Source organism: Copidosoma floridanum, unplaced genomic scaffold, assembly GCF_036245765.1.
Source record: "Copidosoma floridanum isolate Cflo_tuat_1 unplaced genomic scaffold, Cflo_Japanese_pri ptg000030l, whole genome shotgun sequence".
Taxonomy (NCBI): Eukaryota; Metazoa; Arthropoda; class Insecta; order Hymenoptera; family Encyrtidae; genus Copidosoma; species Copidosoma floridanum.
Window position 1 is genome coordinate 2,964,922 of NW_028321907.1, and position 15,219 is coordinate 2,980,140.

The 15,219-nt window shown below is 44.0% G+C and overlaps 1 protein-coding gene across 1 annotated transcript in view; it reads left to right on the plus strand.

Moving 5' to 3' along the window:
• Positions 1–15,219, plus strand: part of Nrt (Neurotactin) — a 57,696-nt gene that overhangs the window by 8,784 nt on the left and 33,693 nt on the right. Inside the window, exon 2 of the mRNA XM_014352130.2 lies at positions 1,940–2,224. Within this exon, the coding sequence (XP_014207616.2) occupies positions 1,994–2,224 (231 nt within the window). The 5' untranslated portion in view covers positions 1,940–1,993. The remainder of the gene's footprint in view (positions 1–1,939; positions 2,225–15,219) is intronic.

The window sequence follows — 15,219 nt, forward strand, 5'->3', positions numbered from 1 at the left end:
AAACCAAAGAAGAATACAAATGTCACGGGGAGGATGGAGGTGGAGAAGAAAAACGCGAGTGGCCGAGATGATTTGTTTCCCCGTTTCCGGGCTCCTTTACAGGTCCTCCGTGGTCCATTGGCACGTGTATATGTATACCTACGTACAGCGGAATAGGTGCACACGGAGGAGGAGGAGGAACAAGATAGCGCCCCTCGTACGGACGTGCCCCGCTAGAGGGTCGGGGGAGAGCGATGCATCGAGCACACATCGCGATACAATATTGCGCAGTTTCTCCCGTGGCAGATGTTTTCCAGTATTTTCTTTCCTTTTTTTTTTTCTTCCTCTAAATTCTCTCTCGGGGTTTGCGAGCTAGAGTCCCGTGTGTGGGTACGTACGCGAGATCTCGAGGTGCGATACACACGTGTACCCTTGGGTGTGTTTGGTAGCGAGCCTGCCTGCCGAGGATAGATTAGGGACGTGGCAGCTTCTATATAAATTATACGTGTATCCTTATACTTTTGCATTGTGTACTTTACCATTACTTCCTATACAATGTTATTTGGGTCTAATTCATATGTATACCTACGGGTCGTAGTTTTGCAAATGCACGCTCGGTGTAGGGGATTGGTAGTGCACGTGTTCGCTCTTTTGCTACTTTGAAACCCGAGAAAGCTGCTGCGTCCATTGTTGTTGTCGATGGCTTCGGAAATGATGAATGCATAGGTGTGACGAACCAATATGCCCCCCTTTCTTTTTTTTTTACAACGTGCATCTGCGTGTACAAAAAAAAAAAAAAAAAAAAAAAAAAAAAAAAAAATGCTGAATCGTGTGGTGTTTTGTTCGCGAAACAAATTGTAAATACCTATTATCATGACACTGCGGACAAAGTGAAAAAGATTTATATTAACCTTACATTTGTAACAGGTGGTGTATATAATATATCCACGATTTTCGTGGAAAGACGGCTATCCGGATGCTCGTCAATGAGTGCAAATTAAAATTCTTCGCGTGACTGACACACAACATCCGTAAAGTAATAATGAACGACACGCATCAGGACACACATACCTACTTGATAATGTATTATACGTATACCCGTTGTATATAATTTTCGATAAACATGCGTTATTTATATATATCGTTATCACACACAAAGTATGCGATGCTTGTATATAGTATAGGTGTATGGTGTATCTTGTTTCTTTCCTCAAGGAGAAAAGATAGATCGCGCATTGCTCGCCGATCAAGCGTTTCTCGGGACAGAGGCTGGGTATGTTTTTATGTGTATACTTTGAATACCGCGATGACTCAACCTCGTTTCCTCCTCTCTCTCTCTCTCTCTCCGACGCGCGGTATTATTTTACACCCTGGAATTCCAATTGCATTCAACCTCCCCGTATATACCCGTGTGGAATATTTAAATGCCCCCCTCCCCTCTCTCTCTCGTTAAAATACTCGCTCCTCTTCCGAAAATAATTCCGCGATTATTAAACAAAACAACAACCATCTCGTTCGTGCAATTTACCACCAGTCAACTGTGAGGCTCGATATCACGCGCAAACGAGATTCACGAAGATGATCCACCGAGCGATACTCGCGGGGGGGGAAAAAAAACCACGGACCGTACTTTCTATTGAGCTCCTTGGATGCTTATCCTCTCCCCCTTGCCCGTGTGTCAGTGTGTACATATACACGTGTAACAAAAGCGACAGGAGAACGAGGACGTAGCGTGTGTATGTATAGCGGGAGAGGGCCTCTTGATTATTTTCCTTTGCTCTGCTGCTCCTATATATACACACATCGTATAAATATACATTTTGTTTATTTGCCCGTGAAAAGTCGTTGACTCTTGCGCGCCCCGCGACGTATATAGATACACACACGATAGTGAGTTTGTGGGGCAAGGGGAATTGTTTATAAATAACAAGTGATTAGCTTGGCGATTATAATTTTTCAGGTGCCGAAGTAGAAGGAGGAGCCGCTGCGACAGGGGCAGCGCAGGAGGTGAACGATGAGCCAGACGGATCAGCAGCAGCAGGAGCAAGATAAGAGCATGGACAAGAAGGAGATAGCCGAGGAGGAGGAGAGGGAGAAGATGCTCAACGCGGAGAACAAGAAGCACTCGGGAGCGGCGCCTGCCCAGGATCTCGAGGTCGACGAGCACAAGCCCAAGAGGAAAATACCCGTCGGTGGGATCAAGATGCCCGGTTTTTGCCGATCCAAGAGCAAGGAGCCCTGCAAGGTACTTACTCACATACAATATTATATATATATATATATATATACCCTACATACTTTTTATGCTTTTTATATTTTATTCATATACATACTAAGCATATAGGTATAGTAGGGTGCCCCTATAAGTTTATCATCACATGTGGCTACTATGTGCATACACCCAAGGTGTATGTAGCAAAAGAGTGGAGTACCGCTACCACACACATAGCATGTATAAAACCGGATGCGGCTACTCTGCTCTCCTTTTTGCTTGCTCTCGAACTATTTTTTACGATGATTTCACGATCGCGGACCCTTTTTTTCTTTCCCCCCTTACCTTCCCTGTACCACGAGTATTGTATATACTCAACGAAGTTGTGCAATGTCCCTACACCGATGCTAAAGTGTAGTGGTTTCGCTGTCGTTGCAATGTCTTTGAGGGAGAGTGCAACTAAGTGTGTATTTGTATATGTATATAAATTCGAGAGAAAAGAAAAGTTAAATTAATAAGAAGAATCACACACTTGCTTTGGCTGAAACAATCAAAACGTGACAAGGTAAGAATACACGTGTAGTACAAATACAAATTGTATGCACCGCGTGAGATGTAAGATATATAGAGGCCGAGGCGAATGGATATACATTGTATACTCCTCCCTCTCTCTCTCTCTCTCTTTGGCACTGTTCCCATGGCAATGGCACACAAGATGACAACAAAAATACACGTAAAAGCAAGTGCAAAACTTACCCCCTTTTCGTACCGCTAGAGCCGATTGCTAATCATAATTGCCTAAACCGACGTGCCCATTTTGCCCCAACGACGGCGACGCACATTGTTACTTCTGCATACATGTACTCATTCTCTTTTGTACATATATGTGCGGCACTTTTTTTTTCATACATTCGCGCTTGCCACACACCGGGTGCCCAGCGTAGCGTAACTCGGGTATACGCGTACTTGCCTATATATATACACATACTAATAGCCGGCGTGGCCGTGTGAACTGCACACGCAGGGCCTCATTATTCTCTGACGTCACACCCGCAGCCACACCTGGCACTTGCTCACATACACCTCCTTTTTTTTTTCTTCTTCTCATAATGAACGTTTTACATGTATAGCAATCCATATGTTATCGAATGGCCGTGAGAAAAAAAAAGAAGAAATGATAAAATTAAAAAACCAATTCTTCAATTCTATATGCTTGACGAAGAAAAAAAAAAAAAGGTGAGGTGCGAGAGTAAAAAATTCGTTGCTCAACGAGCGCGCGATTTCATACTTCACGCTCAGCGTAGCGGGGAACTCTTACGTGCGCGCCCGTTTTCCGATACGTAACACATGTATTTGCGCATAATGTGTATACCTACGGGGCATGGGGAGATTCGATATGTATGTAATGTATCGGCGACACTTATTAAGTCGTCGTGGATAGGAACACGTATAGAGGGAGCGAGTTCTCTGGTTTCGCACCCGATGGGTCCGAAGCTCCAAGGGTAGCTGATACGTTGAGCGTGGAATCGCCTCGGCGAACAAACGCAATCGAGAGTATAAGTGCGGAAAATCTTCCGTATACCATGCCTATACGTATATGTATATCAGTCGGTCAGAGTGAGACTACTGTTGAGATTAAATGACTCACTCTGCAGCCAACGGAATCTCTCTTTCCCTCTGGGACTCGATACCGCAGCTTCTACGTTTGAAGGGGTCACTTGAAGCCTTTAATACAGCTTTTTGTAAGTATTTATTATCTTGCTCAAATGATTACAGCTATTGGGTATGACTTGTTTTCACTCAAAATTCAAAGTTAGTCCCTATAAATTAGTCTTAAGATGCCTATAGCTAAGCTGTTCTGTTGCAATGTCTGGTGTATTATTATTTGTATTGTAAAAGTAATTTATATTGTATTTTGAAATTTTATGTACGTATATTTATAAGTTAGCAAATTACATGTACAATCATGCTTTTGCCATTCGGATCATTGATCCTTGGCATAAATAAATTTTGATTTAAATCTAAATAAAATCTCTTTTATGGTTGCTGCACTACTGCTGTTATCATTGTACTATGGAATACTCTTGTTGCATCGGTGACATTTTTATTTATTTTACTGCTTGGCTGTATATGTTTACAGCAAACGATTTCCATGGAATGAAAGTATAAGGTATACTCGATTCAAGCTCTCTCTGTGTTTTCTAAATTGAATTTGCTCGAAAGCCACGTAGGTACACCTCGCGTGTAGTTGCACACAGAGGGAGGCTAAAGAAAATCCAGTCCACGGTCGCTCTATTCCCGGCACACGAAAACTTTTGTTTATCAGCCGTGGCACGCCCAAAGTAGAGAGAGAGAGAGAGAGGGGCCGTCTGATAATAGAGCCAATCTTTCCCCTCTCCTCCGGTGCTCAATTATACCTCGTCTCCTTGTATGATCCGACACTCGGGCGCCTCTCGCTCTCGACTTCCTCAGCCGCAAACTTTCCCGCCCTCCCGCGACCATCGCCCGCGAATGGGCGTGTATCGCGATAGCCCAACGGCCGGATTTCACGCGATCCTTATCGAGCGCGCCGGGAGGAAAAGTGCGAGAAAGCCCTTCCTTTGTTTCTGCGGGCCTCCACACAATACAATATATATTGTACACACACCTACATACCGGCATCGAAAGACAATACGGAGGTGCATTCGTGTCTCGTTGTTTATACGTATGTACTGCTCGGTGCGCGGAAAAACTTTCTCGGCCCGCGGGGGCTAGCCGATTCGGGTGATGTATGTATATTGCGCATTTTCTATGTGTGTGAGTGGACTGGTTTTGCAAATTTCTCTCCCTTTTGTCCGCGTTGCTTTTGTATAAGTTCGGGCTTTGGAAACCAACGAGGTGTCGATGGTTAAAAATCGAGTGGTGTGGGTATAAAATGGGGTGAAGGAAAAGAGAAGCCGTATTTTTTAATTAAAATTTTATAAGAATGGGTACATACATTGTGAGTACAGAGTAACATAGGTGTAATATAAGCACGGAGAGAGAAAAAGAGTTCGGCTAGCGCGTTCGTCGACATCGTTCCGTTTAACGCACGGTTGGCCATCATCGCCGCGCAGGGGGCAGAGACACGCACACACACGCCGTCAGGGGAAGCGCACCGAGCTTGATTCCGCCTCTCCTTTTGTCCAACCGCGCTCTCTTGTATTATAACATATATCTCTCTATACCAATACCATATACAACGTGGTACCTACCTGTATATATGTATGTGTGTAAGCACCGTACTTGTGTACACTTTTACTATACGTGGTCCCTTATTTCGTTCCCTCCTCTGCGTGGTCACGTTTTTTCATTTTTTTTCGTACAGTCATCTGGTATGCGTAGGACGACGCTGGAATTATATTAGGTTTCCGCTTGGACTTCCTATCCCATGATATTATAGTCTCCACTGGAGGCGTTTTTCAATAGTTACCCTCTCTTTTGTCGTGCTTACAATATATATGGTTGTGCAACGCCAGTGCGTAAATTGATAGAGGAAAAAAATGACGGCTATATAATTGATAAGGTTCTTCTTTTTTTTTCTTCCGCGCGAAAAATGTCCAAATCCTCGAAAATACTTGTATCGAGCGGCACCTACTTACAAATATTACACGGCAAACTTAGTTTCTTACGAGCGCTATAACCCTCAATTTGTCCGACAAAATGCGGCTGGAAAATAGCAATTCCCCCCCCCCCCCCTTTGTCCTGTCGCAAATGGATCTCCGGCGCTTAACTGTGCAAGACACGACGGGAAAAGTTTTGCGGGACGAACGAAGTAAGTATACAGGAGCCAGAGTGTGGGGTTGCACCACCGAGTAATAAAGTCGTTTTCCCGGGTAATTTTCTCCCTCGCTCGAAGACCCTATATCCACGGGCACTTCCAAGTACGTAACGCCTATCGTTCGTCATTTTCTCTAGAGAGAGAGAGATAGGTGGGGCAGGGGGGAACTGTCATTTTACGACTCTCGTCGGGGAAAACAACGGTAGCGGTAATGGAATCCGTTCGCTCGTCTATATAAGTATGTATATTATGTATGTATATATGTACATTTGCTGGAAATTTTTCGCAATCCGCTGCGCCACACGGATATATATACTATGGGGATTTGAGCTCTTTGTGCCCCCGAGACGACGTATACTCCCTATGAGAAGAGAGAGCGCGTGTATTCAAGGACGCATGTATATATATACATACAGTCGTGCTACCCTGTACCTCTGTAATAGACGTACACGTATAGGTAGGTACGTAGGTGTATATATATTATACCTTAAAGATCTCGCACTGATCTTTCCCTTCCTCCTCTCTCTTTCTCTCCTCTTTCCAGCACTAAAAGTTCCTCCGACGACGGCGAATACAGTGTATATATACATACCTACACGATACTCGGCACCACCGGCTTATATATTATATGGTGTGTGTATGTATGTATATACATACGCTCCTCTTTCCTGCTGTGCGTGTATAGGATAAAATCCTCGAATGCTATATATACATAATGGGCCAGAGAGGAACAAAGGACCCATCCACTTCTCTCTTTCGTTTTCTCGTGAAACTATACGGCTTTCGCCCTCTCCCATATCCCTGCAGGCTAAAGGTGGTATATACTTTGTACACCTATACACTACAGGGGCAACTTTGTCCTTTCCGAGCTGTTGCTGCCACTGCCTGGTATATATATATACTTGTATGTATTGTAGGCTCTGCTGCGATCAGCCGCTGTATAGCTCTTTGGCCGATACTGGATCGGGGCATTTCCGACTCGTTTGACAGACTGTGCGTGTGCCGAGCTCTTAACTCTATAGGATTGCAGCATCATGAACTTGGGTCGGCTCTGTGTGCCCCCTCCCCTCCTCCTGATAATCCTTTTTTTGTTTTTCTGCAGCCAGGGGTTTTCCCCTTTTTCTTCTTTGTACGTGGATAATTTCAAAAAATCCCATATTCTATGACCAGTGTGCAATTGAAAAGGACAAAAAAAAATGGAAACTGAAGAAGGCAAAAACCGCATGCACTGCAGTCTAGCGCGAAGTCAATAACCAGGTCAATTTACAACTATTTCATCGTAACGGTACAATTCTATTATTAGCTTTTCTCTCTCTCTCTCGATATACCTGTAGATGTATATGTATAATGTGGTGCTTGCGGTAATTATTCGGTCGAGCGCGTTTTAACGAAATTTCACGCCAACCCGCTATCAAGTGATTACACAGGTATAGTTCATCATGGCCATGTTCCCCCTATATATATATACAATATAAGTATACAGGTACGCTTATATTTTTGCTCAAATTCGTCGTTCTTATATTATCAAGGAATATGTACGATATGGTATTAAATTACACACGGGGTACAACGAGCGGGTAATTGACTGCACATGTGCTTGCGTGTGAGAACGAGAGAAGCTACAGCGCGTTAGCACAGGTGCATATAATTAACATGACAGTCGTCCCCCTTCCCCGTGACATGTGCAACTCTATGGCCCGATTGATAAAGGAGCCGCGTTATTGGATGAAAATTTCCTCTTCCATTACCGTATCATACACTCAAACGGAGAAAGCTCAACTTTTTTTTTTTTTTTTCTGCACTTTTATTTTGACTCCCATGTATACACTTGCGCGACGGCAGCTTGAAACTCCTCACTTTGGCCGATCATTAGAAATAAATTGAATCGTGCCCGCGCCAAGCTGTATCGCGATCAAGTGGCTGATGAATGTTTGGGGTGTGGGGTATAGAAAGCAGCTAAACAGCTCGGCGTGTATCGGCTTAAATCGGTCATGATCCAAGGCAAGGGCAATAAATCTATTATTTGCGAAAAGTAGCTGTAGGTACATACATACATTGCAGCTGGGGTACATTACACACACGCTACGTATATAATATATCCGCGGCTTAATCATCATCGACCACTTTCGCCGGAACGAACGTGCAGCGTTACGACTATAAACTCCCGGCGCCCCCTCCAAAATACATCGTACATATACGTTATCTGCACAGGCAATAACCCAATACCCATCGGACGTGGTTAATTATGATTATTCGCGCCGCGAAAGTTATTATCAGGGGCGTGCGCTCTCTTGGATATACCGCGCATTAGTTTCCCTCGTATCCTTTTCTCTCTCGCCTAGTTTCGGAGCTGCGCGTGATATTGGGCCTTTTCTCGATGACTCCGGCGTCCCGTGGCTCGAGGCACATAGTGGGTCAGTCGGGTAAAAAAATCCGGCGAGATACGCTCGGCTCCACCAGCTGCCGCGTTGAGCCTTTTTTTTTCCCCCTCCCGGATTTAATTGGAGCTGTATACGTTGCTGGACTGGGCTTTCGTCCGAGATCCCTGGCCGATACCGTGTGTAACTGTTCCTTATACCTCCGCTCCTCCTTTTGCCCCTCGTTTCCGTGAATATGTTTGATACGCGCTCGAGGATTTTACGATGGTGGACTAGCGTACTTATCTCCTCCTCGTTACTGCTTCGGTTTTCGCTTTTTCACCGTGTATACCTGTACGTACAACGAGACTTTTCACATCGCGGAAAAAAAATGTTGTAACCCACTATCGCTTGTACTGGATGATTGCGCGAGAGATGGAAAAAAAAAGTCGATCTGTCATGTAGAAAGTAGGGAGGGGGTGTATAAAATAGCAAAGATTCCGGAAAACGCCTCGCGCAACTATGGACGAGAGAGTCGTTGCTCTTTCTCGGGCGATGCGACATCGTGTAACTTGCTTTAATTGAGCGCAATTTGTCTTATTAGAGGGGGGGTCCGTCTAATTGAGAAAGAAAGTGACTACCCGGCAAAGGATGGCGGATGATCTTTCATCGTTACTTTTTACGAGGGAACAGAAAAAGAATATGAAATAACACACGCATTGGTCGCGCACAACGAGTGGCTTTCTTTCTTCGGGCCATTTGTATACGACGTAATTGGCCATCGCTGTATCAGCGTATATGTATGTTATCCCTTATTCAGATTTTATTTTATCCTATCACGGCCGAACGAGTCCTGACAAAGACATTTTTCCGTAAAGTTCATTATGTCGTGTACTCGTGCGCGTACATCTGGCCCCATACCTCGTTTGCATCGGCGTCGCCGAGAGGAGGTAAATAACCGACAAATCTAGCGAAAAATCCACAAAATCAACATCAATAACAATAATACGATCAAAGTCCAACCCACGTGTGTCAACTGTGTTGTATACCACTGGCGCACAAAGGGTCCATCGAAAGATCGCGAGCACGTATGGATATACTTGGTCACCCAACGAAGCGAATCGTGATCGATTTTTCCCGCCGAGGGAAAAAAAGTCCCCTCGATCACAGGAGTATACACACAGCGGACACGCGCGCTTTTCTTCTTCGGTGTACCATCCACTTATATATATACAAATGTATCGTGTGAATCGCAGCAGCAGCCGGCATCGCTAACAGTCGTTAATACGTCGGAGCCATCTGCTCCCGATTTTTCCCTTGGCCTAAAGCGACCCCCCCAAAGAGAGGGATGATTTTTCTCATCTCGGAAACTCCCTCGGTTACGCTCTCTCTCTCTCTCTCTTCTGTGTGCACGGGGAGGAGGTGAGAAAAATAAATATATGTACATGGGCGTCGTAGCTGTTTGACCTTGAATGCGTACACGTAGATATTGTTCCATGACCATGATTTTTACACTTCGCAGGCGGTTCTCGCGAAGCAGATGTATATCTTTTTTTTTTCTCTCTTGAAACTAGTATAGTATATGGCTTTGTATGGGTCGTGCAACTGCACTTGCATTGTATACTTGGTTTTAATTGCGATGATATTGGTATTTAAAAGGTAGTGGGCTCACTCGACGAAATTCGCTGAAAAGTTAAATAGATACGCCATCATTTATTATTCATAGGCTCATGATTTTGGGACTCTAAGAGGAGTGCATGAGAAGAAGTGGGGTTCTCGCGAAAAATAACAAAGCGCACGCGTGTGGTGGGTCATGGGGTTATTTTTAGCCCATGTGCCGAAAATCAGGGCCCAAATGGATACGAAGACTTGGCGCGTGTATTAGTCCTGATAATGTAACATGTATATACATATATGTGTACGCACGTAACGGAGAATTAGTATATAATCGGCGGTGGTGGGGTTGGGGAGAGCGTTGCTTTGTATTCCAATCACGGAAGGAGTTGAAAAAGAAAAAGCGCCGTCGTCACGTAAAGGTCATTACGAGAGCTTCTTTCTCTCTCTCTCTCGCGATGGTACTTTTCGGGATTTAAAGAGCCACTGTGTAACGTAATACCCACAACGTGGCCGGAGATCAGGTGCCGAGGTTATCTCCCACGTCCGACTAAACTATACCGGCTCTGTCGATTTTGGGAAGGAGTGTATAATATAGGATATACAACGAGTCCTCGAATTGGCCTGTGTAATTAACAATACACCCCGCGCAGTGCATCCGATCGACGTGGGTATGAATAATAAACCAGCTCTCGTACATGATTTTCTGTTCAACAATCTCCCTTTCTCCTTTCCCCCGTAGTAAAATTAATACCTGCTGCTTACATGCGTCGGTGCACCGCAGCAATAACGTTTTGATTGATGCTCCTTGATATATGTGCGCCTACCTTTCACATGCCCGTGTAATGGTTTTTGAAACGCAGGGAATAATATTTTAAAATATATATATTTACGATTGAACGAAATGAAAGGAAGCGCACTCTATAGGCCCAAACGCGTGTACACTTCGACAGGGTAATTATCGCTCGAAAGTTCGGGGAGGTCGTAGGATCTATCTGCATTAGCTTGGAGTAAACGCATATACATATACACCGGTGTTTTAATCACTGCTATATACTTGAAACAAACAAAACACCGAGGGAACGGAAAAATAAAATAAAAAGGGAGAGATGTACGAGAGACGAAGGGAAAAAAAGAAAAAGAAAAATTAATGACCCTTGAGCTCACAAATTACGTTTTCAGAACCAGAAAGAGAGAGAAGAGTATAATAGGTGGGGTCTTCCTATGTGTTTAATTCTAATGACGGGCAGTAGGAGAAAACGTTTCCCGGTATACAGTAGAAAAAGAGAGAAAGCAATAGACACATGTATAAAATACTCAAAGGGGCGCCATTGGCGGGGTGTAGGGGGGGGGGAGTTGAAATTTCGAGTCATGAAAAATTTTCGTTCCTCGATGTACGCTCTACTGCGGTGTGCACTTACCAGGTGTATATACGTGCTACTCCGGAAGGGAATACGTTTTTTCGTTTTGTTCGATCAAATCGGCAGATATGGGCCCCTTGCAGCTCACGGTACCACTGCAACGTGGCGTTTGAGAGTAACCGTAGAAAAGCATTTTGTTCGAGCTGTACAATAACGAGTAAGTACAGCTTTTGATGCGGATGAAAGCCGAGTCAAAACGAGCGATCAGGTGTTGCGCTGAATTTCACTCGAGCATTTAACTCGTTGCAATTACATTAAAATCATCTGTCGCCACTTACGGCGAGTCGACATACATTGTGTTTGATAAAAGGGAGGCTTGCAAGGAGTTTGATCGAGGGATCAATTTTTTTTTTTCCACTTAACCCCTGAAATCATTACATGCCGCTCGCAAAAAAAAGGGGGGAAAGGCACACGATCTCTTTCTTCATTTTGATCATGTACAGTTTCCCATCAATTCTTCTCGAACAAACCTCGGGAGCGCTCGGTTCGCACCTCTCGTGCATAGAGAAAAATCGTTCGATCATTATAATATTACTACACACATTTCACGCTCAAATCTCTCCATTGTTTCAACCTCTTTGAATATACCATGTAGTCACTGAGGATGCGCATGCGAGTCTGGCGCCGAGAATTTTTTTCAAACTTCCTTTCGTTCGTCTCGCGCAGCACGACCCTCTTAATTACAAAAATACGCACAATATATTACGCCGAGAGGAAACAGCGCGTGCACATAGGTATAGAGCACAGCTGATTTCATTAAGTATACTGCACGCACTGGGGCGTCGCCGCGCAAAAGAACAGTAGGTATATGACATATCCAGTAAGTAATATTCGCAGGAGGAGGCACGTTACTGTACACGTCAGCGGTGACGCGGCCTGTATACTAGTATAAATACCACCAGTCATGGTAAAAGAGCGAAAGAAAGGCAAAAAGTACATATTTATTATACAGGAGGCAAAAGAGAGAGAGAGAGATAAAAGTCGAGCGGTACTGTATATATATTTTCTTCTTGTGTTCCCGCTGCCCCGTTCCGGTCTAATAAACCACTGCGTCTTCGCGTCTTTTCAATATTAATTTTCACGCGTGTGTACTCGCGAGAGTATATATATACATAATATATTATATACACCTACGCGTGACAAAGAGGTGCTCCACTGCAGTGAACCAGTTTGACTTTTGATTTCATCTCCCGGGGATGAGTTTTTTTCTTATTTTTACCAGCGTCTCAAAGGAGCTCGGAAATCTCGGTCGCGTCAGAGGATGTAATTTGATATATATGCCGTATAAAAAGTGCCAAGACAAGTCTTTGTTAATTGTTCGTCAAACAGGATATTTCTTTTCTTCGTTGCACGTATCGTCGTGCCACCACGTGTGTGCGGATACAATTTTGTGATTTTCAAATCCTGTATATAACGTTTTACAAACGACTGAATCTCTCGCTCTTGTCGTGCACCTCTATAATATAGTACACACCGTATCGAATCGTATAATATAGTATACGCAAGACGAGCGATCGTTTCTTGCTCCCATGATGATGATACATCAGTGCTCGACGCGTGTATATACGATTTGTACGTATAGTAGGTTACTCCCTAATGAAAGTCATTTTTTACATCAATTACTCCTCCGGTATATATGTAATATACAGGAGTACCGTAACGACGTGCTCTCTCCTCCTCACTTTCCACGTTCTGCTTTTTATTCCCTCGGTATGATATATATACACAGACACGCGCGCGCTTGGCGGTATTTCCTTTCTTTTTTTGTTGTTGTTTCGTTTCGTTATTTCTCCCATCATTTCCTTTCGTTCGCAACATGACGCGCACTCGTTTCTGTTACACTAACGACAAACTGCTATGTATATATATTATGTAGTAGGTACAGAAGAGAAGGTATACACGATAGCACATTTGCCGCGTTTGTAAAACTGTTCTTGGCGCATACGCTCGCGGCGGCTTACATATATATACGCAAACTTCATAAAAATAGGTGTACACACGCATATACGTATAGCACATAGATCCTACGTACAGCTGCACTGCGACTCCATGCACGATGTATACCTACCTACTCATTCTTGGGTACCCCCCCCCTGTGCGTGTCTACCGGGAATACAAGTGCCGTACACTCCAAGTGACGCAGTGGCGGGGAAAAAAAGAACGAGAGATTAACTTTTTACGTCGAGAGAACGAGGGGCCAAAGTTTGCGCGAAAACGCAGCTAAAGTTGAAAGCGACGCGAGCTACATACCTACATACGTAATATTAAGTTGTGGCCAACAAGCTCCATGCAGAGGGTATAATATATATTCCAATTGCGTGTTATAAAAAAAAAAAAAAAAAAAACATTTTCTCCCACAGTACAGATGTCGCTAGTTTTTGTTTTTGCAATCGTTATTAAAAACTCCCACATGCGCTGACGGAGCACGCGTTCACGTGTAGCGGGGGAGAGGGACGCGAAAAATATCACCACCAGCGCGTCGCGCATGTGGGAGACGAACGGCTGGTCCAAAATGTTTACGTGCTCGGCGTTTTTTTTTTTTTTTTTTGCATACATCACAGCAGTGGTGGAGCATAGGTATTGTAGAAAGCACGTGTGTGTGCGTGGCTGTGCATTTTTTCCCAAAAACCATTGTATATGTGTATCATTTAAATCGAGCGGAGGAGGGACGAGCCTCCGTAGAAACACGCAGACCATGGCCTGTGAAGCGCGTTATTTTGGTCGATTTTCTATCGCGCTGCTCTCTTTGTGTCCGACAGGCGCAGGCAAACAACAGCAATGCCGCAGCAGTGACAGTATACTATATAGTAGAACAGCGGAGAGAGAGAGAGAAAGACTTCCCTTCCTTTTGCAGTTGCTTATGGTCGTCCCGTTGCACGTATACACTGCGCAGTGTTCCCAACCACGGGCTCTTCTGATGCAGCTACCGCTGGCGTAGCTGTTGTGTTTCCTTTTTTTTTTTTTTTTTCCTCCCTCTTCAATTCTTTTCACTCGACGGATCCGCTTTTTTGGGGGTCGAAACCCGAAGGCCAGAACCAGAATAACCGGAACCCCATACTTACGCCCGATCGCGGGGCACGTTGTGTGCACTCTGTGTATATATATACCTCAACCATACAGGCATCGGAGCACTCCTTCCTTTTTTTTTTTCTCTTTCTTTCCGCTACGCCACATGGCTCTCCCCCTCTCTGTCTCTTTCTCGTTCTTTTTTTTCCCCCCATGGGGTTCTGTTCTATATACGTAGGTATATAGCCTTGCTTGCACGGTGCATTTGTGATTGCACCAGTTACGCTGATTACGACAAACTTTTTTGTGTCGAAATGGCCTTCAAATTTTTTTTTTTTTTTTTTACGATGCCACTACGGTTTCTTTGTTCCGGGATTATAATTTTGTTTTATTCATTTAAACGTTTGAAAAAAAATATCGTGGACATCAAAACAAACTTTTTTTTTTTTTTTTTTTTTTAATTTACTGGGATGGAGACGAATCCTTGACACACATCGCAGTGCTGTATACCATCACCGGCACGAATCAAGATGGGAGATGAGCCCCAATCTCGTTAACGTTCAAGTTTCGTACAAGAGTCTATACGAAAGCTGCGGAATATAATATACAAACAGGTGTCGCATGAACGCGCGGTGTGAGAAATTTTCCCGCAATTTGCGCAATCATCCTCTGACTATTATATTCTCTGACTCTTCGTCCCCTTGCATGTTAATACACTCCTTTACTCGTATACCCAAAGCGCCATGAATTTAAATTCTCATTTACAAGTAGGTATATATACGTGTATGTGCGAATAGCTGCAAAAGTCGACGCATCCTACATTATGTCGTT